The 26,546-nt window shown below is 36.9% G+C and overlaps 1 protein-coding gene, 1 long non-coding RNA gene and 1 pseudogene across 5 annotated transcripts; 2 read left to right on the top strand and 1 right to left on the bottom strand.

Annotated features, from left to right (window-relative positions):
- LOC106292998 overlaps positions 1–23,103 on the top strand; it is a 29,482-nt pseudogene extending 6,379 nt beyond the window's left edge.
- On the bottom strand, positions 7,934–9,295 carry LOC106293000. Of its 4 annotated transcripts, none has more exons than XR_001260308.1 (4): positions 9,039–9,295; positions 8,769–8,810; positions 8,301–8,680; positions 7,934–8,225 (listed from the first exon to the last, which is right to left on the bottom strand). It is a non-coding gene; the product is annotated as an uncharacterized LOC106293000 (long non-coding RNA). The 4 variants fall into 4 exon arrangements; XR_001260310.1 differs by having other exon boundaries at positions 8,301–8,578; XR_001260311.1 differs by having other exon boundaries at positions 8,301–8,566.
- A 475-nt stretch (positions 23,104–23,578) lies between the features above and the next one.
- On the top strand, positions 23,579–25,197 carry LOC106292997 (protein trichome birefringence-like 41). Its single transcript, XM_013728671.1, has 5 exons — positions 23,579–23,881; positions 24,073–24,247; positions 24,350–24,513; positions 24,586–24,744; positions 24,819–25,197. The coding sequence occupies exons 1-5, from the start codon at positions 23,634–23,636 to the stop codon at positions 25,111–25,113; spliced, it is 1,041 nt and encodes a 346-aa protein (XP_013584125.1). The 5' UTR covers positions 23,579–23,633; the 3' UTR covers positions 25,114–25,197.
- The last annotated feature ends 1,349 nt before the right edge of the window (positions 25,198–26,546 follow it).

The following is a 26,546-nucleotide window of genomic DNA, read 5'->3' as shown; positions in this document are numbered from 1 at the left end:
GTAGGAGTCAGAGATTTGTCGCGACTCCATCAGCTCAGGTAGCACCGACAGCTACAGCGGTTGCATCAGGAGCATGCTTCACTTGTGGCCAGCATGGCCATTTCTCCAGGAACTCCCGACTAATGGGCCTACAGCAAAGCGTCAAGCCGTCGCTCCACGTGTGTATGCACTAGGGGAGGCCAATGGAGCTGAGCCAACAGCCGGTACGTATCTTTGCCACACTCGTTTATCTTGAGTGCTATTGTGGTTTGATTACTATGTATAGTTAAAAAAAATTTATGAGCAGGATCGGTTTCTGTTGGAGGTGAGGTAGCTCACACTCTTTTCGATACGAGAGCTTCTCACAGCTTCGTGAGTTCATGACTAGTCAAGTCTTGGCCTTTTCAGGGTGTCTTTGAGCCAAAGACCAAGCAGATTCGGACAACCGGCACCGAGAGAATTGGAGCCACTGGCGTGCATCGAGATGTTCCTATCTTACTTGGAGGGTTCGTTTTCACCGGAGACCTAGCAGAGATTGAGCTAGATTACTACGACGTTATACTTGGAATGGATTGGCTGTCACGGCATCGAGTGGTGTTAGATTGCCCGAAGGCAAGGGTTCATATCCCTAGAGAAGAGGGGAAGATCACATTCCAGTGTGTTCAAGCTCACCGGGGAATTTCTATTGTCTCCATGATACATGCTGAGGATTTATTGGAGAGAGGAGCAGAGGGGTTTCTGGCGACTATTTCGATGGTTAAGAAATTCGGACATCACGAGTTGCAGGACATTCCGGTGGTTGAGGAGTTCGAGGATGTATTTGAGGCCTTAAAGGGAACACCACCAGCGAGAGGAGATGCTCTCACTATTGAGTTGGAACCAGGGACAGCACTGGTTTCACGGGCCCCGTACCGACTAGCGCCAGCAGAAATGGCTGAACTAAAAAGACAATTGGAGGAGCTATTGGGTAAGGGTTTCATCAGACTCAGTACTTCACCGTGGGGAGCACCAGTACTGTTTGTGAAGAAGAAAGATGGGAGTTTCAGGCTTTGTATTGATACAGAGGTTTGAACAAGGTGCCCATCAAGAATAAGTATCCACTTCCGCGTATTGATGAGTTGTTGGATCAGTTACAAGGAGCCTTATGGTTTTCTAAGATTGACTTGGCATCAGGTTATCACCAGATTGCGATAGCAGAGGAAGATGTGAGGAAGACGGCTTTCCGCACACGTTATGGACATTACGAGTTTGTGGTGATGCCATTTGGGTTGACGAATGCACCTGCAGCGTTCATGAAACTTATGAATGATGTTTTTCGCGAGTACTTGGATAAGTGCGTGATCGTCTTCATCGACGATATTCTGATTTATTCTCGGAGTAAGGAAGAGAATGCTGAGCATTTACGGATTGTGTTGGAGAAGTGCGTGATCGTCTTCATCGACGATATTCTGATTTATTCTCGGAGTTGGGAAGAGCATGCTGAGCATTTACGGATTGTGTTGGACAAGCTCAGAGAGCATCAACTATTTGCTAAGCTGAGTAAGTGTAGCTTCTGGCAGAGAAAGATTGGATTTTTGGGTCATGTGGTTTCTGAGGCAGGAGTTGCTGTAGATCCAGAGAAGATTGTCGCAATTACAGAGTGGCCGACACCTAAGAGTGCTACAGAGATCCGTAGTTTTCTGGGTTTAGCTGGTTATTACAGGAAATTCGTCAAGGGATTTGCTAGTATCGCCAAACCAATGACTCAGTTGACAGGCAAGGATGTTAAGTTTGTGTGGAAATTCGTCAAGGGATTTGCTAGTATCGCCAAACCGATGACTCAGTTGACAGGCAAAGATGTTAAGTTTGTGTGGACAGATGAGTGCTCGAAGAGTCTCACAGAATTGAAGCGACAACTCACAGACACGCCAGTTTTGGTACTGCCGAGGCCAGGGATACCATATGAGGTTTACACAGATGCGTCAGGTACTGGTTTGGGTTGTGTATTGATGCAGGATGGTCATGTTATCGCTTATGCATCACGTCAGTTGAGGCCTCACGAGGTCAACTACCCCACCCAAGATTTGGAGTTAGCAGCAGTTGTTCGCTAAAAATATGGAGGTCATATCTATATGGGGAGAAAGTTCAGATCCTCACAGATCACCAGAGTCTTAAGTATATCTTTACTCAAATGGACCTGAATTTGAGACAGTGTAGATGGATGGAGTTGTTAGCAGATTACAACTTGGATATTACATATCATCCAGGTAAGGCCAACCATGTGGCAGACGCCTTGCGTAGACGCATGAGTGATGTTTCAGGAACCAAGGAGGTTCAGGAGCTGACTGGAACAATTGCTAGTCTCAGATTGTGTGCAATCACTTCAGATGGGGAGACAGCTGGTCTTGATGCTTTGGAACAAGCAGGTTTATTATGGAGGATACGCAGAGTTCAAGATGATGATGAGGCTTTGGCTAAACAGATTGAGATCGAGAGTATTGGATATCATACAGCTTTGAGCGGGATGTACATGTACCGGAACCGAGTTTGTGTGCCAGATGATAAACTGCTACGGAAGGAAATTTTACAGCAAGCACACAACTCACGTTTTTGTATCCATCAAGGGAATACCAAGATGTACAGAGATTTGAAGCGTTATTACCATTGGACTGGTATGAAGAAAGATGTTGCTACATTTGTATCGCAGTGCCAGACATGTCAGATGGTTAAGGCTGAACATCAAGTGCCTAGCGGATTATTGCAGAACCTACCGTTGCCAGAGTGGAAATGGGACATGGTGACTATGAGGAAGAATGCTATTTGGGTGATTGTAGATAGACTAACCAAGTCTGCACATTTCATAGCAATTAAGAAAAAAGATGGAGCTGATCAGTTGGCGCAGATTTACCTTAGAGAGATTGTGAGGTTGCATGGAGTTCCAGTCAGCATTGTATCGGATCGAGATACAAAGTTTACATCTGCTTTTTGGAGGGCCTTTCAGAAGGCGCTTGGGACAAAAGTTCATATGAGTAAAGCTTATCACCCGCAGACAGATGGACAGTCAGAGAGGACTATTCAGACTTTGGAGGATATGCTCAGGGCTTGTGTTTTGGACTGGGAAGGAAACTGGGGAAAGTATCTACCTCTAGCGGAGTTTGCATACAACAACAGCTATCATTCAAGTATTGAAATGGCACCATATGAGGCGATTTATGGTAGGCCTTGTCGTACACCACTTTGCTGGACAGAAGTAGGAGAGAGACGAGACTTAGAACCTGCAATGGTTCAGGAGACAGTGGAGCAGGTGGAGATGCTCAAGTCTCGGCTTAAGGAGGCTCATGACCGACAGAAGAGTTATGCAGATAAGCGCCGTCAGAATTTAGAGTTTCAGGTGGGCGACCTCGTATACCTGAAAATGAGGACATTTCAGGGATGATCTAAGACTCGGAAGCTAAAGAAGCTTAAACCAAGATTTATGGGGCCGTATCCTATTTTGGAACGGATAGGAGCAGTTGCTTACAGATTGGGATTATCAGCAGAGTTGTCAGACTTCCATGATGTGTTCCATGTGTCAGTGTTGAGAAAAGTTGTAAGAGAGCCAGAGCTCATTCTGCAGCAGCCACCAAGTGACCTTGGTAAAAATTTGTCTGCCCTTTGTCAGCCAGTACAGATTTTGGAGAGGCAAATGAAAGCGGTTCAGGGGATGATGACTAGTTTGGTCAGAGTCAGAGACGGGATCCAGGAGGAGACCTGGGAGACCGAAAATCAGTTGAGGATTGACTATCCAAAGCTTTTTGAGGATGGCATTGGACAATCGGGTCAGGAGCCGAATTCGGGGTCGAATTCCTTATTAGTGGGGGAGAATTGTAACGACCCAATTCCCAGCCCAGTGACTTCGGCCCGGCAGAGCCCGTTAGTGTTGCAGGAAGCCCTTGGTGAGTCCCATATATAAACCATTATCCCCCATTATTTATTCTTCAGAAACCCTAAGCGTTGTAACTCTACAGAGACTGAGCCGTCACTCACACCTGAGATCGTACCGCCGCCACCACCACGTCCAGAGCCGAGATTGACCAGTTCACCGCCGATCCCAGACGAAGGTAACCGGAAATCATCTTTCCGATTTGGTTTTAAAAACGGCCGTTCATTCAATCGATCATAACTCACTAACCATTTGGAATTTCGTAATTCTAAGACCACCATCGTGATCGTGACGTCGAGACGAGTAAAATCTGATGCACCGCGATGCCACCACCGGCTCTTCCCGTTGTCTTGGAGCCATCACGCCATGCCAGAGAGAGAGCCTCGTCATCACTGGTCAAACGTCTCACGTGTTGTCGTCTCGCATCGAACTCGAGAGATGTATATATGACGTGAGGAGGAGGCGCACAAAGACGGCGCCACCGTCTCACCACCGCCGCACCTATCAGATCCACACTGTTGTTAGCCACAAGCCATGGGAGGAGGCAGTCATGTCACCGGAGAGTCGTGATAGCCGGAGATCGTACCAGCCACCGTCATCAACCGTTATCTAGCTAAGTGTTGCCTCCTTTGTTACTTGTGCCACAAGCAACGTATATACCACAAACCTATAACGTGTCCTTGCATGTGTGTAGTTTAATCTTGTGCCAACCTAGACAATTGGAGATGCTCGTGCATCACTTAGAAGGATGGCGTATGAAGATATCACTGGAACACGTGCATTCAACACCATTAATAATAGGAAGACACCTTTTAGTGTGTTGTTAGTCGAGCCAAATCCACTCCCTCCCGGGCATTTCGTGATCCTTTTCCATATGGCTAAGGTGAGGGTCTTTTCTCGAATTTCTCTTACACGGCTTAGGGCCTCGAATAAGTATAATTTATTTCTAATGTGTTTCCGTCTGTGTGAAATCGAGTCTATTATTGCTTGTTTAGTTTTTAGGTTCTTTGCTTAAACCGGAAGTAGGGTGTTAGAGGATTCAACAATGATTGTCTCATTTAAAATTGGTAAATAAAAATAGTTGTTTTATTAGGAGTTATATGATTGTCTGAGATGGATACAGAGACGGACTTCTGTATGCCGAATTGTTTAGAGGCTACGGTCAGCTATAGTCGACCGGTTGACGCGTAACCCAGGAGGTCGATAAATCGTCTACGGGCGTGTGTTACCGAGCACTTGTTCGGTGTGTGTATGAACCGAGCACCTTTTCGGTAGTGTTTGGCCTGTTAGTGGGCAGCGAGTGTGCACCTCGCTAGGACTGTTGTGTGATCTTTGGGTACTTTAGGTACCGTTTTTGCAACGTGTTAGGGTTAAATTATATTTATTCGGAGTGCTCTGTCCGGGTCCATGGACTTTGGGTTTAGTATTCCATACCTCACTGGGTAACTCCCCTGTTACTCACCCCTCGTGTGCCCCCTTGCAGGTGAGACTGACGAGTAGGAGATTGATCGGACAACTGGTGATTTTAGGCATTTTTCTTTATTTTATTTCTCGGATTCATATCTATTATTTCGGCGATTATTCAGTTATTTCGACTACGAGATTTATGGATTTATTTCGTTATTTATATGAAAGTCGATTTTCAGATCTTTTTACGGATTTAAGATATAAGTTGTTGATTAGTAGCACGCCGGTCTCAGAGTGTTGATGAGACGGGTGTTACACAATCCTTACAGCATACGCCACTTCGTGATATATATTGTTCTTCTGGAAGTTATCTACTACTGGTGTTGAGATATAAAGATGATACTAACAGTGATTAATTTAGGATGGTGTTAAAATTATAAAGAAGAAGAGGATTACTTTTATAACCTCATCCTAGGTGTCTCGCCGACGGACAGCTTGGTAACCCCACAAGACATTGACTTTCTCACATGACGGGACTCCAGAACCTTAGAAGCCGGTGTTAGAGCACCGACGAACACATGTATAAACCCGCAAGCTCCCCACAGCGTTTACATTCCTGGCACAATTTCTCGAGACTCCATTGTTGATGTCGGCGATGGAAGAGGAGTATGAACCCTAGACTCGTTGTGACCGAGGAAGACGATAAGCGTTAGGTCAGGTACGAAGCCCACAAATGTTAGCGCAAGATTTAATGAAACGCGACGTTTTAGAAAGAGGGGCACATGTTGATTTCTCCTTGCACGACTTAACGATGTGACATCACAGAAGAGAAATAAACAATACTTTATATATATATATACTAGGGTCGGCCCGTCCTACGGACGAGATATAACTTATTTGTGATTTAGGTTATTATTTTTTGTATGATTTTATGGACGCTGTTTTTGGTTTACATTTGCAAAAGATGTATATGATAATGATTTTTGTATTTTAAAAAGTTTTATGTGAGGAGAGATTATATGTGATGGTATATATTTTGCTTGTTTGCAATAGTTGTTTTTTTTCTAAAGAGTCGTGGTATTGTTATGTTGTGTGGGCTTCAAATGGTTTTCGTGTTGTTTCTTTTTATAAAAATTTGATTTCGTATCTGGTGCGTTATTTGTGATTTGTAATATTTAGGTTCAGAATGATTGGGTTGTAGATATTTTTTGTATGTTATAATAATAACAATCACTATATCAATTTTCTAGATTATTGAGAAGTGGTGGTATTGTAAAGATCATAGTAGTTCCATAACATTTTTCTTTTAATATAGAGACGTCGCATAAGGAACGTTTGATCTATCTCAGCATTTTCCATCCCGAGACATGTTGGTTTTCTATTCATGATGATCCGTAAATTTCATGCATTCATCATGTTCTCATGTGCATAACAAAATTATGGCATAAAGATATTTACATTTACCACAGTTGTTGTTTGCTAATATGTGAAGATGTTTTAGTCTTGTTGCGGTTTTGTTTCAAAGTCAAAATTATTTATTTTTTTCCTAATAATAATTCTTAATTGTATTAGATTAAGTAAAGTTTTTCTTACTTAATCTCATAAACTGAGTTTTACAGTCATTCATCTGAACTGAACGGTGTTCAGATATTTTAAACTCTTTATGTTACAATTAAAATAAAAATCAAAGAAAAACACATTGGTTAAGTATGTATAATTGGTTTAATAGTTTTTCTCATTTGAGAAGGTTTGGTTATAGATGTAGTTTGAATAGTTATTTTCGTGGTTACTTTATTTTATGGGGTTTTATTATGATTTTTCACTATTTTTTGCAATTAAGTAAATTTATACTTTGATGGTTCAGATGATTTCAATAGAAATATTTTCTTCTTTATTTTGGTAATATAGATATTTTGATTGGTTTATTTTATATTTTATACTTTCATTAATACTCTTATATCTTATAGTTTTTCTTACGTTTCAATTTAAAATTTATAATTACAAACATTTTATTTTCATATCAGTATTAAATTAGTTGTATTGAAACTCTTTTTGAAATTCATGAAGTTACTACATTTATTTGCATATGGTTTCTATAAATACAATTTTCATTTATTTTTTATAATTATTTATTTAATTATATTTTAATATATTTTCTAAATTAATTTTTAAAAATGTTTTAAACGATTATGTGACTTATTCCATTTTAGTTGTAATATGCTGTTGTTAAAAAAAAACAAGTTGTAATATGCTATAGGCATAACAACTATAGGCATAATAAATATTATTTTAATACATATAAGTAGAAAATGTTAAAATACTATCATATATGAATTAATATTATAAAATGTATAAAAATATTTTAGCATATGATTATAGGGTATCAAGGTGCAGTTTTATTTGAATATTACTTTTGAAATGGATTTGAACTTTAGAGTCGATTTTTGAATATCAGGATAAAAATTATATTATAAACTTATAATTATTCTTCGTGACGTACACAGATTTTTGAAAAGCTATTAGCAGTTTTTTTGTTATAGATTTTTTTATTACTGTCAATAAATTTGATTAATAATCTGTTGAAACCATTAACCTTTATACATTTTTCTGCACACATCGGTTAATGCCACAATCAGAAATTTAAAGTCAAGAATAAATATGTGTGCTACGATGAATAGAATTTCATAGGATATACATATATAATCCAAATTAAGCTGCTTTTTTTGGTTTTGGAATGTATAAATTTACATGCTCTTGCTTCCTCCAACTTGAAAAGGCAATGGTACAGACTTTGACGCTCTGTGTTTCCCACATTGTTGAAACGCTATCTTTCTGAAAAGGCAAGATTAATATCAAATTGTTGTAGCTCCTTTAATGCTAGCAGGTTTGACTACACCGACTGAGACGGAAGCTGCGTTCCTCCTCCCACTGTCCCAGCCTGAAAATGTAAACCATGATAAATAAATATGTTAAATCAAATTGAAGAACTTAATAGAGAGATTTGATCAGTTACCTGAGTAGTTGGTGTAGTGATAGAGATACGGATATATTTCCCGTTAACGGTTTCCATCAGTGATGCATTGAGAGCTCTCCATATTTTGAGCTGGATCTTGGGAAATAGCTATGAATACATCAAGAACTATGTTTCTGGTGTGAGCGTTGAATCCACCTAAAGAGCCTGCAACAGCAAAGTGCCTGTGAGATTCTTGAGCATATTGAGCTCCACCAAAGCAGCCACACTCGTTTTCAACACCTTGTTCACGATCCCTCTTCTGATTACTGCCTCACAAACTAAAACTGACATAAATGAAGGTTACAAAAAAATATAGTGCCATGTCGAGACATCAGCGCTTGCTTTCTACTATGTCTAATAGTTTCTGTTTCAAGATCAGTCTACACAGAAGAAGTATAAGAGACAAATAGGTAGAATATTAAACTGAAAAACTCGCAACTTTCCAATGAGATTTAAGGTTGACTTAACTTGATACAATGCTTTGATTGCTTGAGGAGAAGCCCGGAAAACCTAATCAACAAATGAATTTGAATCTATGGGTGAAATAAATATTGAGACTGAAAAAGGAAAAAAAAAATTGTAGATTTTAAGCCGTAATATGTTTAAAAGTACGATTGATCATGTGTTTGAAGAAAGGAACAACTTTAGTTCCCAGAATCTGAGCTGAATAGATGAAGTAACTTTATACATTGATATATCAGGAACTGTGAGGATGATGCTATACGGCTGAATGCTTACCCTTTTATAGGAGATAATCACCGCCTAGATGAAGGATAAGAATCATTGAATGCAAGATCGTGGTTGTAGTGGGCATGAAGAGTTACGCTTTTGTTAATGGCGTTCAATCAATTCGATTGGTACCGGTTCCGAGGTTAAGAATAGAGACCGAAACGACATGAACACAGACACCACCGACTTTGAGATTACTGAGAAAGAGTCAACGACGCAATTTCAGAATCATCGCCATTGATGGTATACGGAACCAGACCTTCGATGACCAGATGAACCCTAAAAATGTGAAGATGTTGTGGAGACGGGCCCATTATTTCTATGGAGATCGGCCCAGAGAGAATTATCTATTACATACAAATCATACAATTTCGTCCAAGCCCATTAAAAACCCGACATCCAAACAATTTTTACATGGAACGCACCCTGGAGAAGTGTCGACACCGCAGAACACGAATTTGTGATCTAGGGATGCTCAGGTGGCTTCACCAGGAGAAAAATAACTCTACTTTATATATAAACATATATTTGTATTTTGCAGTACATTAAAATTCCTGATTTCTTTTTAAATTTTATAGGTCACATTTAATAAAAATTACTAATAACAAATAAATTACATTATAATTACTAAGAATAAAATTTGTAATTCTTAAGCTCATAAAACAATTTCTATGACTATAAATACATCTTTTTATTTGGCAAAAAATACATCTTTTTATATCATCTCCTACATATAAGTATATTTTAAATACATAAAAAAATCAACAAAATTGTAAATAGATTAGATTATCTTATATAAAAATACATCATGTTATAAATAACAAAATTTGACCAAAATTTTAAAAAGAAATCAACGATCAGGTTTAATATCAAGCGTAAATAAATGATTTTTGATATTCCACATGTTCGACTTTGTCCCTTTACGAAGCACGAGGTCTCATTTTAATATCAAGCATAAATAAATGATTTTTGAATTTCCATAAATGGTTTAATATCATTTTTTAAAACATAACATGTAAATATAAATTATTTTAAACATATATATTTTCTATAATATAAATAAATAAATTTTAAAAATTTATTATAGCAAACTGTATAAATTAAAAAAATATATATTTTGCATGAAGTTATGTATTTGATTATTTCATATTATTATTTTACTGTACTTCATTCAAAAATATATTAGTAAGTAATATAAATTAATAACAAAATAAAATATATTAAACAAATTACTATATATTAATAATAACGAATAAAAATATAAACAATAATATAATAGAGTTATATAATATATAATACTAAAATAGAAATTATATATTTACATTTATAAAATAAAAAAATATTTGCACGGATGTGCGGATTAAAATCTAGTATTACCTGAAACAGAAAACAAAATCCAAAGAAACCAAATTCTATTCAAATATTTGAATGGTTCATATTTTCTATAACAGAAAATAATACTAAATAAAAATCTTGAAAATTGGCATATTACCTGAAACAGAAAAACCAATTTGAAAGAAACCAAATATATTATTAGAGATCTAAAAGATGGACCCAAATCCGATAGTAAATATTAACTTCCGTGCTGAATAGTAGTGGGCCGAAATATATATAGGCCTATATTTTTGCAAACGGTAATTTGAAAGCTCTTCTTTCTTTGTCCTCTTAAATCTTGGACAGAGTTGTCAAGGGACAAAATCTTAATGGATCTCTTCCTAAAGAGTTTGCAGGACTTCCTTCACTGCAGGAGATGTAAGAATAGCAAATATACGCCACTACTAGTGTCTTTCATTAACGAACTTAACTGATACTTTTTTCTTTCTCTTTGCAGTGATCTGTCTAGAAACTTTCTCAATGGTTCAATTCCTCCTGAATGGGGAGCCTTGCCACTTAAAAAACTGTATGTATATATGCTTGTCTCTGTCCATATACACTTTAAATCTGTGCATAAATCTGTAGAGTGATTTGTTGGATGATGAAATGCAGTTCCTTACTTGGAAACCGAATAACTGGTCCAATCCCAAAAGAGATTGGAAACATTACAAGCCTTAGCATCCTGTGAGTACACTTCTTTGATAGCTCTCTCTCTCTCTCTCTCTCTCTCTCTCTCTCTCTCTCTCTCAATTGTAAGAGCATCTTTATCCCATATACTCTAATGGGTCTCTTAATTTATTTTTAATAGTATTTTAGGAGTTAATTTTGGTAAGAGACATGTTTAAGGACTTTGTGATTTTTTCCCATCGATTGCAAATCTCTTATTTAGGATTTCTTAAAAAATTATTTAATTTTTTTTATTAAATTAATTTTTTATTACATAAAAGATAACATTTTAAACATAGATTTTAAAATTAAAACATGAAAATAAAGATTAGTAAAATAAACAAGAATTATTTGGCTGACAAAAAAAAATAAAAAAAAACCAAGAATTATTTGTAATAAGCATATGAGCTCAGTTGTTGTCTTAATCACGTCCAAATTTATGTCATATATGTTGAACCAAATCATCTTTCAGTTGTTGATGCATTTGTCTATCCCGAATTCTTATCCGAACACCCATCTGGTTTGCGATATTTGTAGGGATATTTGTAGAATACGTGAGATCGACATGTGAACTTCCGTTGTCTTCTTCTTGCTGGAATTCTGAAACATCATATTGAGTGTATCCATCTCGTTCGTTTTCTACTATCATATTATGGAGTATGATACATGCTCTCATAATCTTGCCAATTTTGACTTTATCCCAAAACATCGCTGGATTTCTAACAATGGCAAAGTGAGCTTGCAGGACTCCAAAAGCACGCTCGACATCTTTTCGGACAGCTTCTTGATGTTGAGCAAATAAAACTGCTTGCGGCCCTTGTGGTAGAGGAATACATTGGATAAAAGTTGCCCATTTCAGATAAATACCGTCGGTGAGATAGTAAGCCATATGATACTCTCTTCCATTGACAGAGAAAGTGGCACTCGGAGCTTCACCTTTTATTATGTCATCAAAAACAGGTGAACGATCAAGAACATTGATATCATTTAATGTACCTGGAGGTCCAAAAAATGCATGCCATATCCAGAGATCGTATGAAGCAACCGCCTCTAAAACGATTGTTGGTTTACCCGAACCACGAGAATATTGCCCTTTCCAAGCGGTTGGACAATTCTTCCACTCCCAATGCATACAATCGATGCTTCCTATCATCCCGGGAAATCCACGATATTCTCCAACATCAAGTAGACGTTGAAGATCAGCCGGTGTTGGTCTTCTTAAGTACTCATAGCCGAACAAATATATTATTTCTTCTACAAAATTTTCCACACATAACCGAGTTGTTGTTTCACCGAGCCGGAGGTATTCGTCGACCGCATCAGCTGCAGAACCATACGCCAAGACACGAATGGCTGCGGTGCACTTTTGAAGAGGAGAGAGACTAATCCTTCCGAGACCATCTTTCTTTTCCCGAAAATATAGAACTTCGTTGGAGAGTCGATCAACAATGTGCATGAACAATGGCTTGTTCATTCGAAAACGTCGTCGGAATAAATTATCAGGATACGTTGGAGTATCACAGAAATAATCATTCCATAAATGAATATGCCCTTCTTCACGATTTCTTTCGATATAAGCTCGGGGTTTTCTTTTTTTTTTTTGACCACCACTAATATTTAAATTCTCAAACGCTTGATCAAAGAATTGATCAAATTTTTCATCAAATTTTTGATCAAATATGTCATCAAATGTATCATCAGATGATTCATCAAATGTGTTTTGAGAAGAAGAAGCCATAGAAATGATTAAAGAGTTTTATAAACTTGTGATCAAAGAAAGGAAAAAAGAAGAAGATGAGTATGCTTGATACAAGTAGAGAGAATAGAGAGAAGATGAATTTGGTTTTGTTAGAAAAAGAGAGTAGATGAGTTTGCGTGATGTTAGAAGTAGAGAGCAATAGCAGTGAATTATATAATACAAATGATCAAATGTAGTTGGTATTGGTATTGGTAATGTGTTAAACGTGTGTTTATTTGTTCAAGTAGTTGGTATTGTGTGATCAAATAATACAAACTGCGTGATGCACATGCACACTGAAACCCGTGACACACTGAATCAAGCCGAGACAAGCCAAACTGACACAAACTGATACAATACAAACTGACACAAATAAAAGAACCCGTGATGCTCCTCTCCAATGTAGCCTCTCCTTTCCCGCTACCTGAAACAAATAAAAAAACAAGAACATGAAACAATGGCCCGAAACAAGATCATGAAACAATGAACAAGAACACAAAACACCAAAGCATTAGAACAAGAAAAAGAACATGACATAACATGAAGCAAAACATTACAAATTTAAGTAGATCCTAAAGCCGAGAACATGAAACATGAAACATAAGGAAGACATAAAGCCGAGACAACTTGAACATGAAACAAACTAGAACATGAACTTGAACATCAAACAAACAAACCGAGAGTTACATTAACTCATTTATAAGCTTTTTCTTGAGATCTTCTTCATAATCAGCTAGATTCTCCTTTGCAAGAAGCTTCTCAAGTACCCTCATCTTGGAGAGCTGTTGCTTCATTGCCAAGTCATCCTTCTTGATGATCCACATGAGCTGATAATCAGATACATCTTGCCCCTCAACCTGCGGCTTCTTTCCACGAGCTTTTGCAGCCTTAACACCAGAGGGACGAGATGTTCCTTCTACACCAGCATCGAATTCATTGACTTGAGAGCCTGCTCCTGAATGCGAACCGTCAGCGAACTTCCTCCTTTTGGAGCTATTTTCAGTTTTAGAGGTAGCGAGCTCACACCACTTCTGGTCGTTGCGGAGCTCGTTCCACGCATGTTCAAGGCTGAACTTCTTTGTTTGGTTGTTGAAGTAGATTTCGTGGGCTAGTTTTAGAATGTCATTGTTATTCATGCCACTGGTTTTCTCTCTTGTGGCTGCCTCATACGCCCCAGCAAAAATGCTAACTGCTTCATTCAGCTTGTGCCAACGTTGCTTGCATTGATTCCCGTCGCGTTTTTCACAGCCAGCAAGTTTTGGACTAGCCGAGAAGTATGCTGCAACTCTTGTCCAGAACGTTGCTGACTTCTGCTCATTCCCCACCACGGGGTCTTTGCTAGTGTTCAGCCAGCTGCTAATCAGCACTATATCCTATGCCACTGTCCACGTCCTTCTTTCCTTACGCTATACTGGAAGCTCCGCAGCTTGACTGCCAAAGGACGGCACTTGCGATGAAGAGGTTGGAAGGCGTCCTTGACTGCCAAAGACTACATTTTGTTGACTATGGAGAAGTTCAACAAAATTTGCCGAGTCCTGGAATGGATTGAAATCCATTTTCAAAGTCAAGGAGAGAGGAGACAGAGGAGACAAAGGAGAGAGAGGAGACAAAGGAGACAGAGGAGGCAGAGGAGAAATAGGTGAAAGAGGTGAAAGAGGAGACACAAGCGAATGAGAAGAAACAGGGGAAAGAGGAAAAGGAATGAGAAGGCGCATTCATCCGTTGGAGAATGAACTAGAAGACACAGTTTATAAAACGTTCAAGAAAATGAAGGAGAGAGATTTCGCATTCAACACACACAACCAACACGTCTATGTAACCAACACACACAACTCGCATTCAACACACACAACCAATATGACTTGACATATATCTAACAACAAACAACTAACAAACAATGCTTTATTTTCACACCATCAATTCTATTTATTACGGTGACACAACCATAACCCAACACTAAAGCAACCATTAAGTAACCTAACTACCAGTCAGACAGAAGCTACACCATTTTATTACAGACCAGATAAAAGAGAGAAAGACTAACCTTTGATGCTGCGTATTCCTCTGTCAAATGACCCATGCTTAAGCACGTTTGATCCAACCATCTAAACACACAAAGACTGAACACATTAACCCATTTTCTTTAATTCTGAAACAAAGACTGAGACTTTAATTCTTTTCTTTTCAGTACACAATACATAAGCTATTTTATCTAAGACAGAAGAGGATTAAGAAGCAAACACTAACCTCAGATTCCACAGAACATATCAAACGCGATTTGATCCCTTCATCTCAGCACGCAAAAGACAGAACCAAAAGACACAAACAAATAATAAAATTAATCACCACAGAGAAGCCCAATCAAAACCAATAAACAAAACGAGATTGAAATAATATATTTGAACCAGCTGACATGTATGACTGAAGAACATGGAACATAAGCTTTACCTGAGCGATTCGCAGAGAGCCATCGACTGAGAGCTCCGTTAGCCGTCGACGACAGCCACCGCCAGACAGATAGCTCCGTCAGCCGTCGAGGAGAGCCACAGAGAGCTCCGTCAGCCGACAGAGAGCTCCGTCACCGTCGAGGAGAGCCACCGCAAGACAGAATTGAACCTACAAACAAATAAAACTCGCGATCAAACCAAGAAGAAGTCTAATCTAAACATGCATGATTGAAAAACACAACAATACATTTACCTTCCGATTCCAGTAGATCCACGGCGAGAGAGGGAGAATCGCATAGTCACACGAGCCACAGAGACAGAGGATTCCGTTAGGAGGTGTGGAGACAGGGAGTATCGCCGGTATGTCGACGATCCACGGCGAGAGTAGGAGAATCGCCTTCTCCGAGCTTTGGTTTCGAGAGAGAGAAAGGAGACGATTCGGTTTCGAAAAAGAGAGAAATGACGAAACAAAGACACGCTCCCCTTCTCTCCTCTCATTTTGCTTACACGTGTTCCATAAACACGTTTCTTCTTTACCCCAAATAAGAAACGTCTTTACCTTTTAATTGTCTTTTTGATTTTCTTTTAATCATAAGATCTCCCCTAAATACGAGGGATAATCCTGCTCTAATTGTTTTAGATAAGTCATACTTTGGTGATAATTTTTTTATTTGATTTATGTTTTGTGGAACATTTGGTTTTTAGTGCCTTGGAATTCAACCAGATTTCAGGTAAATTACCTCCAGATCTTGGGAATCTATCAAACATTGACAGAATGTAAGAATCATTTTGTCCAAGTTCTTTTACATCTACAGAAACTTTCAGAGAATTTACTAGTCTTGAGGCTTTGTTTTATCTTTGTAGGCTTCTTAGCTCGAACTACTTGACTGGAGACATCCCAAGTACATTCTCCAAACTTACAACATTGACTGATTTGTAAGACTTAGTCTAATATTCTTCTAGTTCGTAATGCATATTTTTCTGGAGATTCTGACTCTTATATATATATATGAACATTAACATATATTATTCTCTTGATTTGTAGCCGTATAAGTGACAACCAGTTCACCGGAACTATACCAGATTTGATCCAAAACTGGACAGAACTTGGAAAACTGTAGGCAGTTCTTTTTGCGTAATCAGATTCTTTCGTTTCTTGTATGGGTATTGGTGACTTACAAATGAGTGAAATGTTTTTGTGTTGCATGCAACAGGGTTATTCAAGCAAGTGGTTTAGCCGGACCAATTCCTAGTACCATTGGTTCTCTTACAAAGTTAACAGACTTGTAAGTATACCAACTTTGCGTGTGTGATTCATTGTTGTCACTTTTAGTGGACTCAAATATCAATAATATTTATTGTTTCTTTTCCAAAACTTTTTGTAGGAGAATCAGTGAATTGAGCTGATCAGAGTCTCCATTTCCGCCGCTACAAAACATGATATCGATAAAGACATTGTGAATTTGAGTCTAAGACTAAACGAAGTCAGTAATAGTTTCTTCCCACATTCGGTTGAGCTTTACTTCTACTTCCATTGGCTGTTTGGTAACAGGATTCTTAGGAACTGCAATCTTACAGGAGAGTTACCACCGTATCTTGGACAGATGAATAAATTAAAACTCATGTAAGTGAACTCTTTTTTTCTTTGGCCATCATAAAAGAATTCAATATGACATTGTGAGTCTCATTTTGCAGAGATCTTAGCTTTAATAAGCTAAGTGGGCCAATTCCAGTGGCATATAGCCCTCTTGACAACGTAGATAACATGTATGACTCTCTGCTCCTCTCTTATTTCTTCTTGTTTTGTTAAAATCTCTCTATGAATGGAAGTTAATTTTGTTTTCTAATCTTTCAGATATTTTACAAGTAACATGTTAAGTCGGGAAGTACCAGATTGGATGGTAGACAAAGGAGATAAGATGTGAGTTTTCTTCAACGATATTTATTACACAATCTTTTGTAGTGACACAACCTAATAAAATCTTGTTTGGTTATTTATATTGCAGTGATCTTACTTACAATGACTTTACCAATGATCTAAGAACCGCAGAATGTCAGAAGAATGCTGTGTAAGAAGAACAATAAAAATTCATAACTTCTCGTGCCTTAAAATATCAATATACATCTTACATTTTCTTGTTTCTTTTCATTCACAGGAATATGTTTTCAAGCACAAGCCCTTTAGTGGCAAATAACCAGTAAGCCTTTTTTATTCTTCTCATATAAGTTTTAAAATCGTCTCGCTCATTAACATCTTGGAAATATTCTGCCATAGTTAAAGCAGTCAGACCAACTCTCAGTTCATAAGACTATGGCTACTTCTCTCTAACACTGACTAGAATATTGATATTATGTTGTTATGTTTTTCTACAGCTCAAACGTTTCGTGTCTGAGTAGCTATAAATGTCCCAAAAGTAAGTCTTTGCACAAAACCATATCGCTAAAAATTTAGTAGCGCATCTGACTTAACTTTTGTTATTCTTAAGCTTTCTATGGACGAGAGAGGTTCGCCCTAGAAGCTTCTCTCTCAGACATGGAAACCAAGGAAGCCGCAACGGCCAAAATGAGCTCGTCCTACCGTTGTTTCTCCGGCACGGTTGATGTGTTCTCTTCCTAGTTGAAGCTCCTCCTCGTCCTTGTCTCTGGCCGACGATTGTGCTCCTTTCACCGACGTCGTTTGAGTTTTTCTGATGGCTCTGCTCCCGCTACCTCCCTCCGCGCCGATGAACCAGGATCTGGTCTTCTCTCTTGCTCGCCGTCGGTGGATGTTTGCTTCGGTGCTGTTAAATCCTCTTCACCCACGAGATCCACCTGACCCACCGGACCCAACGGTTACATCCCAATCAAAGCCACCGTCTTCATCCTCTCTTCGAGATCTTCACCAGACGCCGCCTCACTCCTCCCCACCTATTTCACTTCCCTCCATCTCCACCTCCGGATTTAGGGCATCATGTTTCTTCCACGAGATCTACTACCGTGGGTCAAGAACAGAGACAACTCAGATCTGTCTCACCGGAGGAGGAGCTTTCCTCTCCATCGTACATGTATCTCCTTCGTCAAGTGCCGCTATGGTTCTGGTATGCTCTGGTGAACGCAATGCCCCATCAGTCGATGGTTCATCTTCCTCTCACGGCGGCCTTAGCTTCCACTCCGACTCTGGTGAAACCCTAATCGGGAGCTCTTTTGTGAAGGATCGTATATCCTTTGAGTCTCCTCTTACTGCATCTCATCGAAACCTTATTTCAATATCCAAGCAGTTAAGGCTTCAACCCGACTATTCCAAATCTCACTGCCTCTCATCCGATGCTTACTCACTCACGCTCAACGGAAGCGAGTACGATGACAGTTTGCTCAAGTTTCTTCCGGTTACAATAAGTTGGCCTAGACACGGTAATGTCAAGGTCCGAGCTTCTGACCCGATTAAACCGTATACTTCGTCACCAAACTCCATTGTCCTAAGCTCTTCGAAAGTGAAGCTAGAGTTAGAGATTCACCTAGACTCTTGGGTAAGTCTTGCGGTTTTTAGAGCTGTTCGTGTGTGCTTCAATGATAAATCCAGGCAATTAAGGCCTTTTGATACTATTGCGGTTGACATAGACTCTCCTGCATCCCTCTCCAAGAGAGGTGAATCTTTTTTGGTGTTCAAGCCAGTATTGAACTCCTCCAAATCCCTTTCACTAGGGTATTTCAACGTCGTCTCAGACTATTTGAAGCTCTTCCGAGCTGTGGTTTCAAGGATTCAAGTGAAGATTTTCTGCCGATCTCTCAACTTTGAGCAAGCCTCTCCTTTAAACACTTCTATCTCATGTGTTATTGCTTTACTGCTTCTTCTTTTGTTCATTGTACCGTCGAAACTACTCCGGTTTGTAATCGTTGAGACCTTTTAGATTTAAATTAATGAAATTTGTGACAAAAAAAAAAAAAAGCTTTCTATGGACTTCATATAAACTGTGGTGGTTCTGAACTTACAATCAATGGGACTAAGTATGATGCTGATGCTGATACATCGGATAGACCAATCTTCTACGACAGTAGAAACGGTTGGGTTTCAAGCAACACCGGGAAGTTCTTGGATGATGAGCGGTCTCCCAATGAAGTAACCTTATGGGCAAATACGTCAGAGCTTAGTATAGCAGATCCTAGTCTTTATACACATGCACGTCTCTCTGCCATTTCCCTCACTTACTACGCATTTTGTCTTGGACAAGGAAACTACACTGTTAATCTCCACTTCGCTGAAATTGTGTTCACTGGCAACCAAACATTTAGCAGTTTGGGGAGACGATTCTTTGACATATACGTTCAGGTAATTTACTTTTTACTTTTCTAAAAAATGTTTGAAAAGATTGTAATGCTTTAAATCAACTGGCGTGTGTGGTAATGTGCAGGGATAGCTTGTGGTTAAGGATTTCAATATAGTAGATGAGGCAAAAGGTGTTGGAAGAGCTGTGGTTAAGAGTTTCCCGGTCATGATTACAGATGGGAAACATGAAATAAGATTGTTTTGGGCTGGCAAAGGAACTCAAGGTCTTCCTACAAGAGGTGTATATGGTGCTCTCATATCAGCTGTATCCGTAGATCCAAGTATACTTTGCTAACCTTAAAACTATCTGACAGAGAGAATTATTTGAGTGTTTTTTGTATTTATCTTTAATGATCTTGTTGTAGAATTCATTCCACCTAAGGAAGCTGGCACTGGAAGTGGTGGTGGAAGCTCTATTGGCACGTTGGTTGGTGCTGTGGTTGCTTCGACGTTGTTTCTTGTGCTTTTAATCGGTGGTATTTTATGGTGGAGAGGTTGCTTAAGACCCAAGAGTCAGATGGAAAAAGGTACTCCTTCCGTTTTTAAATACATGACGTTTTAGGAAAATTTGTTTATTCCAAACTAGACAATGTTTTCAACAAAGTAAAAGTTAATAACAATTAATGTTCTATTATCAATGATATTATGCAGTTTATTTTAATATTGGTCAAATTTTGGTTAGCTGAATAGTTGTTGATATTTTTGTTTAGAAAATGTAAAGAACTAAATATTTTTTTTAATTTATGTATCTACTATTAAAATATCATCTATAAAAAAACGGAAGTACTTAGTAAGACTTACTGAGTTAAAAGTCTATATAAACCAGCGGGGTTAACCTAGTGGTATTTGAGGGAGCTTCGGCCCCAATACGGTCCCGGGTTCGATTCCCGCTGGCCACCGTCTATTAAAAATGGGGTGAAAAAGACGGCTCTCAAGGATGCCTTCTGCGGAGGTGTACTTAGGCGCTAGTCGGGTTCCCTCCGGGGTGTCCGGATACCTGGATTATAAAAAAAAAAGTCTATATATGTTTTTCCCAAACTTAATGATCTTTATTCTTCTTCTTCACCAACAGATTTCAAAAACTTGGATTTCCAGATAAGTTCCTTTTCGTTGAGGCAAATCAAAGTTGCTACAAACAACTTTGATCCAGCAAACAAGATCGGAGAAGGTGGTTTCGGTCCTGTACACAAGGTTAGCATCATAAAGTAGTTGACATCCTCTAGATATTATTTGTGAAATTATTTGTGAAGTGATTTCACACATGTCATTTCCACAATTATTTTCACCAAAAAATATGACATGACATATTAAAAATGATGACATGACTTATGGTTAAATATGACATGCATACTACATTTAATGTTAATTTTAATTTTTTGTAACTTTTGATAATACGGTAATAACTAATAAATCATCATTAAAATAAATTTATTCAAATATGTCATTAAATAATTTGATAATAGAACTATGAAATATTTTTTTTAAAAAAAATTGAAATATTATTTAAGTATATTTTTATATTCATACAATTTTTATTATTAAAAATATTTCGAAATGTCATACAATCTTTATAAAAAAATATTATTTTTAATCGTAATATCATTTATTTCTTTTTGATATCTAGAAATTTTAGAAATTCTGTTTATTTTTATATTTTGATAGTTACAAGAAAAATTATATCAATTTTACTTTATTTTATACAAGTTAATTTAATATATCTTAACCAAAATAAACAAATAAAATTCTATCTAAATTATGATTTTAAATATAATTTTAATTAAATTAAATTATTTATTTTATCTTAATTTTATGTTTAACTAAATTAGTATTTATATTAAAATATTGGTTTAGAATAACAAAATCTAAAACATTAACAAAATTTTATTTTTAAATATAATTTAAATTTAAAATTTTACTGCTACACATGGTGCAGGAAAACACCTAGTTGTTATGAGAAAAATAGAATGATGAACAATACTTTGTTTATAAAAATAAATATTGTGTGCTTTTATGCATACTAAAAAATATTAAATCTGATAATAATATATTATTTTGCGATTAACTATTTTTAAAAATCTAAATCAATCGAATATTAATAGATACAATTATTTTTTTAACAATATAATTTACTATTATTTATTCATATAAAATGCATTGAAAACATAAACAAGTATACATTTTTTAGAAACATTTTTTTGCAACAGTTATCTTTGGGTAACAGAGAGAGCAGTTGTCTAAAGGTTTTGTATATTGTATGAACCCAGGGAACGTTGACAGATGGAACCGTAATGGCGGTGAAACAGCTATCATCAAAATCAAAACAAGGGAACAGAGAGGTCTTGAACGAGATTGCTATGATTTCTGCTCTACAACATCCACATTTGGTTAAACTATATGGATGTTGCGTCGAAGGTGACCAGCTCTTGCTAGTCTGCGAGTACTTAGAAAACAACAGTCTCGCTCGTGCACTTTTTGGTTAGTGCACCCTTTCTAAAAGCATTAAAATGCATATGTTAGTCTGTAAAAATATTTCTTTTGTTTCTTAAAGGTCCTCAAGAGACTCAAATACGACTAGATTGGCCAACTAGGCAGAAGATTTGCGTTGGAATAGCTAGAGGTTTAGCTTATCTTCATGAGGAATCAAGACTCAAGATTGTACACAGAGACATCAAAGCCACTAATGTCTTGCTAGATAAGGAACTCAACGCAAAGATTTCGGATTTCGGTCTTGCTAAGCTTGATGAAGAAGAAAACACACACATCAGCACACGAGTCGCAGGAACATAGTGAGTCAAACAAGAAGTTTCAGCTCTATGAAGATTTCTTATAACCAAAACAAACTTGTTTATGCAGCGGATACATGGCTCCAGAATACGCCATGAAAGGTCATTTGACAGATAAAGCAGACGTTTATAGTTTTGGAGTTGTGGCCCTAGAAATCGTTCATGGAAGAAGCAACACGATCACACGTTTCAGAGTCGAGACCTTCAACCTTCTTGACTGGGTAAGTTATTATCTTTTCGCCTCTAAACCCTAAACCCTAAATACTTTTCTGAAACAAAATGATGACTCTGAATCTCAATATATTTCCAAGGTACACGTTCTAAGGGAGCAAAACAAACTGATGAAGTAGTAGACCCGAGGCTTGCAACAGATTACAACAGAGAAGAAGCAATGACCATGATCCAGATAGGGATCCTCTGCACCAGTAAAGTTTCGTCGGAAAGACCATCCATGTCGACGGTGGTGAGTATTCTCGAAGGAAGTTCCACTGTGAATGTTGAGAAGCTTCTTGAAGCTTCCTTCAACAAAGGAAGCGAGAAAGATAATGAGAGCGTGAGGGCAATGAAGAAGCATTACGCGATGATAAATGAAGAGGAGATGAATATGTTGGATCAGACTATCAGCACCGACGGGCCGTTCACGTCGTCTTCTACTTCCACGGCCAACACCAGCGATCTTTACCCTCTTAAGCCTGATTCTGCTTATTGGAACTCTAGGGCCGTTTAGTTATCCATTATGTTCAAAAAAAAACAAGCATGTAATTGTGTCATGCATTTCTTTTTGTAAAATTTACTTTTGAATGTGATAAAATTTTGTTTAAGACAATTATGTTTCTTTTTAATTGTGTCTTTTCAAGATGTCCAAAACAATTTAGATGAAATAATGGCAGTTAACACAAAATATTGCTTTTATCAATTAGGATGTTTAGCTGGAAGCCTAATTAACCCCACATGGAGATAGTATGGAACTATATATGTTTAATTGCTAACCATAATGACTAATTTGGATTATAAGTTGGCAGAAAATATATATTGTTGTTCTTACAACATTTGTACAATAATAGGATCTCAGAATTCTATTCATTTTTTATTTGTTTGTAATATAGTTTTTAATCTATAATGTGTTACAAATGTTTCATAAAATCAATATAAATTCATATAAAATAGTTTTTATTATAAATTTCCGCCTGTAGGGCGGAGCGACCCTAGTATATATATATAGATTTGTGGGTGTATAAAATCCCAGGTGAGTATTTGAATCTCTCTTTATCTCTCGCTCTCGTCTGTGCTGAAATGGTTTTACAGGAAAACGCCATTTCTTATGGCTCTGCATTAGTTTTATCGCTGCTCCTCCTCCTTCCTCTTCTTGCAAAGGGATGTGATATGTTCACGGGTCAGTGGGTGAAGGATGCTTCCTACCCTCTCTACGATCCATCCACGTGTCCATTCATAAGACGCGAGTTCGCTTGCAAGAAAAATGGACGGCCAGATCTCGACTACCCTACCTTCAGATGGCAACCACAGGGATGCAAATTAGCATGGTATCATCAGTTAATCTATAATTCCTTTTTAATTCTTTCTTTGTTGTTGTTTCTAGATGTTTTGCATCAAATGTATCATTTTGAATAAATAACACACACACAAGCCAGAAAATTTCTTGATTTTAACGTTAATTATCATTTATCACACTTGCCTTAAGAAGCCACCGTTATTTTACTGTTTTGTTGTGTAGGTTCAATGGAGTAGATTTTTTGCAGAAAAATAGAGGGAAGAAGATAATGTTTGTAGGTGATTCTCTTAGCCTAAATCAATGGCAGTCTTTGACATGTATGCTCCACTCTTCTGTTCCCAAGTCTCCCTATACTATGACCACAGAAGGCACTACTATCTCAACCTTCACATTCCAGGTAATAATAATACACTCGTTCTGGTTACGTAAAATATATCTGTCAAATAGAAAACTGGGATGAGTTAAACCAAACTAAACAATAAATGCTTAATGTTTTCAGGAGTATGGAGTTGAAATAAAGTTTGATAGGAATCCGTATTTGGTAGATATAGTGAGTGAGAAGATTGGGAGCGTGATGAAGCTTGATTCGATCAACGATGGAAAGAATTGGTTAGGAATGGATACACTGATTTTCAACACTTGGCATTGGTGGAGCCGTAAATCGTAATTCTTCACTTTGCTTATTCTTGGCTTAATTAAATCACTAGAAGTTTATGTTCGAATTGTTTTGGGCAGATGGGATTATATTCAAATAGGAAGTAACGTCACAAAAGACATGGACCGCATGGCGGCATTCGAAATTGCACTTGGAACTTGGGGCAAATGGGTCGATACCGTGGTAGATACTAGGAAAACAAGAGTATTTTTCCAAGGAATTTCACCATCTCATTACAAGTAAGGTGTTATACACATTTTCTTAATCGGCAATCAATCAGATATTTTAAACTTTCATTTTATTTGTTTGGTAGTGGATCTCTATGGGGTGAACCAGCTGCACATAGTTGCGCGGGACAGACGGAACCACTTTGGGGGACAAATTATCCAGGAGGATTGCCACCAGAAGTTGGAGTTTTGAAGAGAGCACTCGGGAAAATTACCAAACCGGTGACTTTGCTAGACATTACTATGCTTTCATTGCTTCGGAAAGATGGTCACCCTTCCATTTACGGTATAGGCGGCCGAACCGGCAATGATTGCAGCCACTGGTGTCTCTCTGGCGTGCCAGATACTTGGAATGAGATTCTTTACAATTATATGCTTTAGAAAGAAACATTTAAATATAGGAAAACAACATTATAACATATTTGTTATTGTGTTTGATTCTACATTTGAATCTGAATAAAATAAAGGTCCTTTTCTAATAGACTAAGTAGGACTCCATAATTCGACTTATTAAGGAACAAATAAATAGAAAATATGCATTCGACGAGTGAAATCAAAGAGGGGTAGTGAGGTTGAGAAAGGGGGATGGTGTGCGACCCAAGCGAGTAAATCGGAAGATTAGAGGCAGACTACGAATTCGTTAGATTCATAACTTCCGATCCATTACGAACAAAAACGTATGCAATTACAAAAATTTCAAGCAATCTCCACATTAATTAGATAACAATGGAATACTGAATAAGAATTAAGAATCATATTCATGCGTTAGCTATGTCTCAAAGCCAGACAACCATGGAGAAATCACAATGGTCTTTGCATGAGCACCTAATCTCTTATGGTGAATTCCCCTAAACTATATTTGAGAAGTGATTTGTATATGTGTCATCATTACATTAACTTTTACAAAAAGATGATGACATGTCTTAAAAAAAATATGACATGACATAAATATAATTGTGACATGTAAAATTTACTATATTTAGATTTATGTTTTTTGTAAGATTTTTTAAATATAATAATGATGATTTTCTATATACGGATTTATATTTTTGGAAAAGTTTCATAATATAGTAATAACTAATAAATTTCATATCAAAAAAAAAATTTCTCAGTAAATATTTATTTTGGTAAGATTTTATGATACCTAATAACTTTTCTATATCTATTAAAATAATATGTTTTTATATATAAATTATAATTACAAATATTAAAATTTACATCAATATATGAATCATATTTTTATTATTAAAATAAGTGTAGTTTAAAATACATTTTATCAACGTATGTAAGTTATTTTTATTTAATGTATATATTATTAGAAATAATTTACCCCTAGACTATATTTGAGAAGTGATTTGTATATGTGTCATCACTACATTAATTTTCACAAAAAAATGATGACATGGCTTAAAAAAATATGACATGGCATAAATCTAATTGTGGCATGTAAAATTTACTATATTTAGATTTATGTTTTTGGTAAGATTTCTTAAATATAATAATGATGATTTTCTATATACGGATTTATATTTTTGGAAAAGTTTCATAATATAGTAATAACTAATAAATTTTATATCAAAAATATTTTTTCTCAGTAAATATTCATTTTGGTAAGATTTTATGATATCTAATAACTTTTCTATATCTATTAAAATAATATGTTTTTATATATAAATTATAATTACAAATATTAAAATTTACATCAATATATGAATCATATTTTTATTATTAAAATAAGTGTAGTTTAAAATATATTTTATCAACGTATATAAGTTATTTTTTATTTAATGTATATATTATTAGAAATAATTTAT

Source organism: Brassica oleracea, chromosome C5 (assembly GCF_000695525.1).
Source record: "Brassica oleracea var. oleracea cultivar TO1000 chromosome C5, BOL, whole genome shotgun sequence".
NCBI lineage: Eukaryota > Viridiplantae > Streptophyta > Magnoliopsida > Brassicales > Brassicaceae > Brassica > Brassica oleracea.
This window is presented reverse-complemented; position numbering and strand designations above follow the sequence as displayed.

Coding starts and splice junctions, on each gene's coding strand:
- LOC106292997 (XM_013728671.1), top strand. CDS start 23,634: ATGGTTTTACAGGAAAACGCCATTTCTTATGGCTCTGCATTAGTTTTA. Junction 24,248..24,349: donor TCTCAACCTTCACATTCCAG/GTAATAATAATA, acceptor TAATGTTTTCAG/GAGTATGGAGTTGAAATAAA. Junction 24,514..24,585: donor CATTGGTGGAGCCGTAAATC/GTAATTCTTCAC, acceptor TGTTTTGGGCAG/ATGGGATTATATTCAAATAG.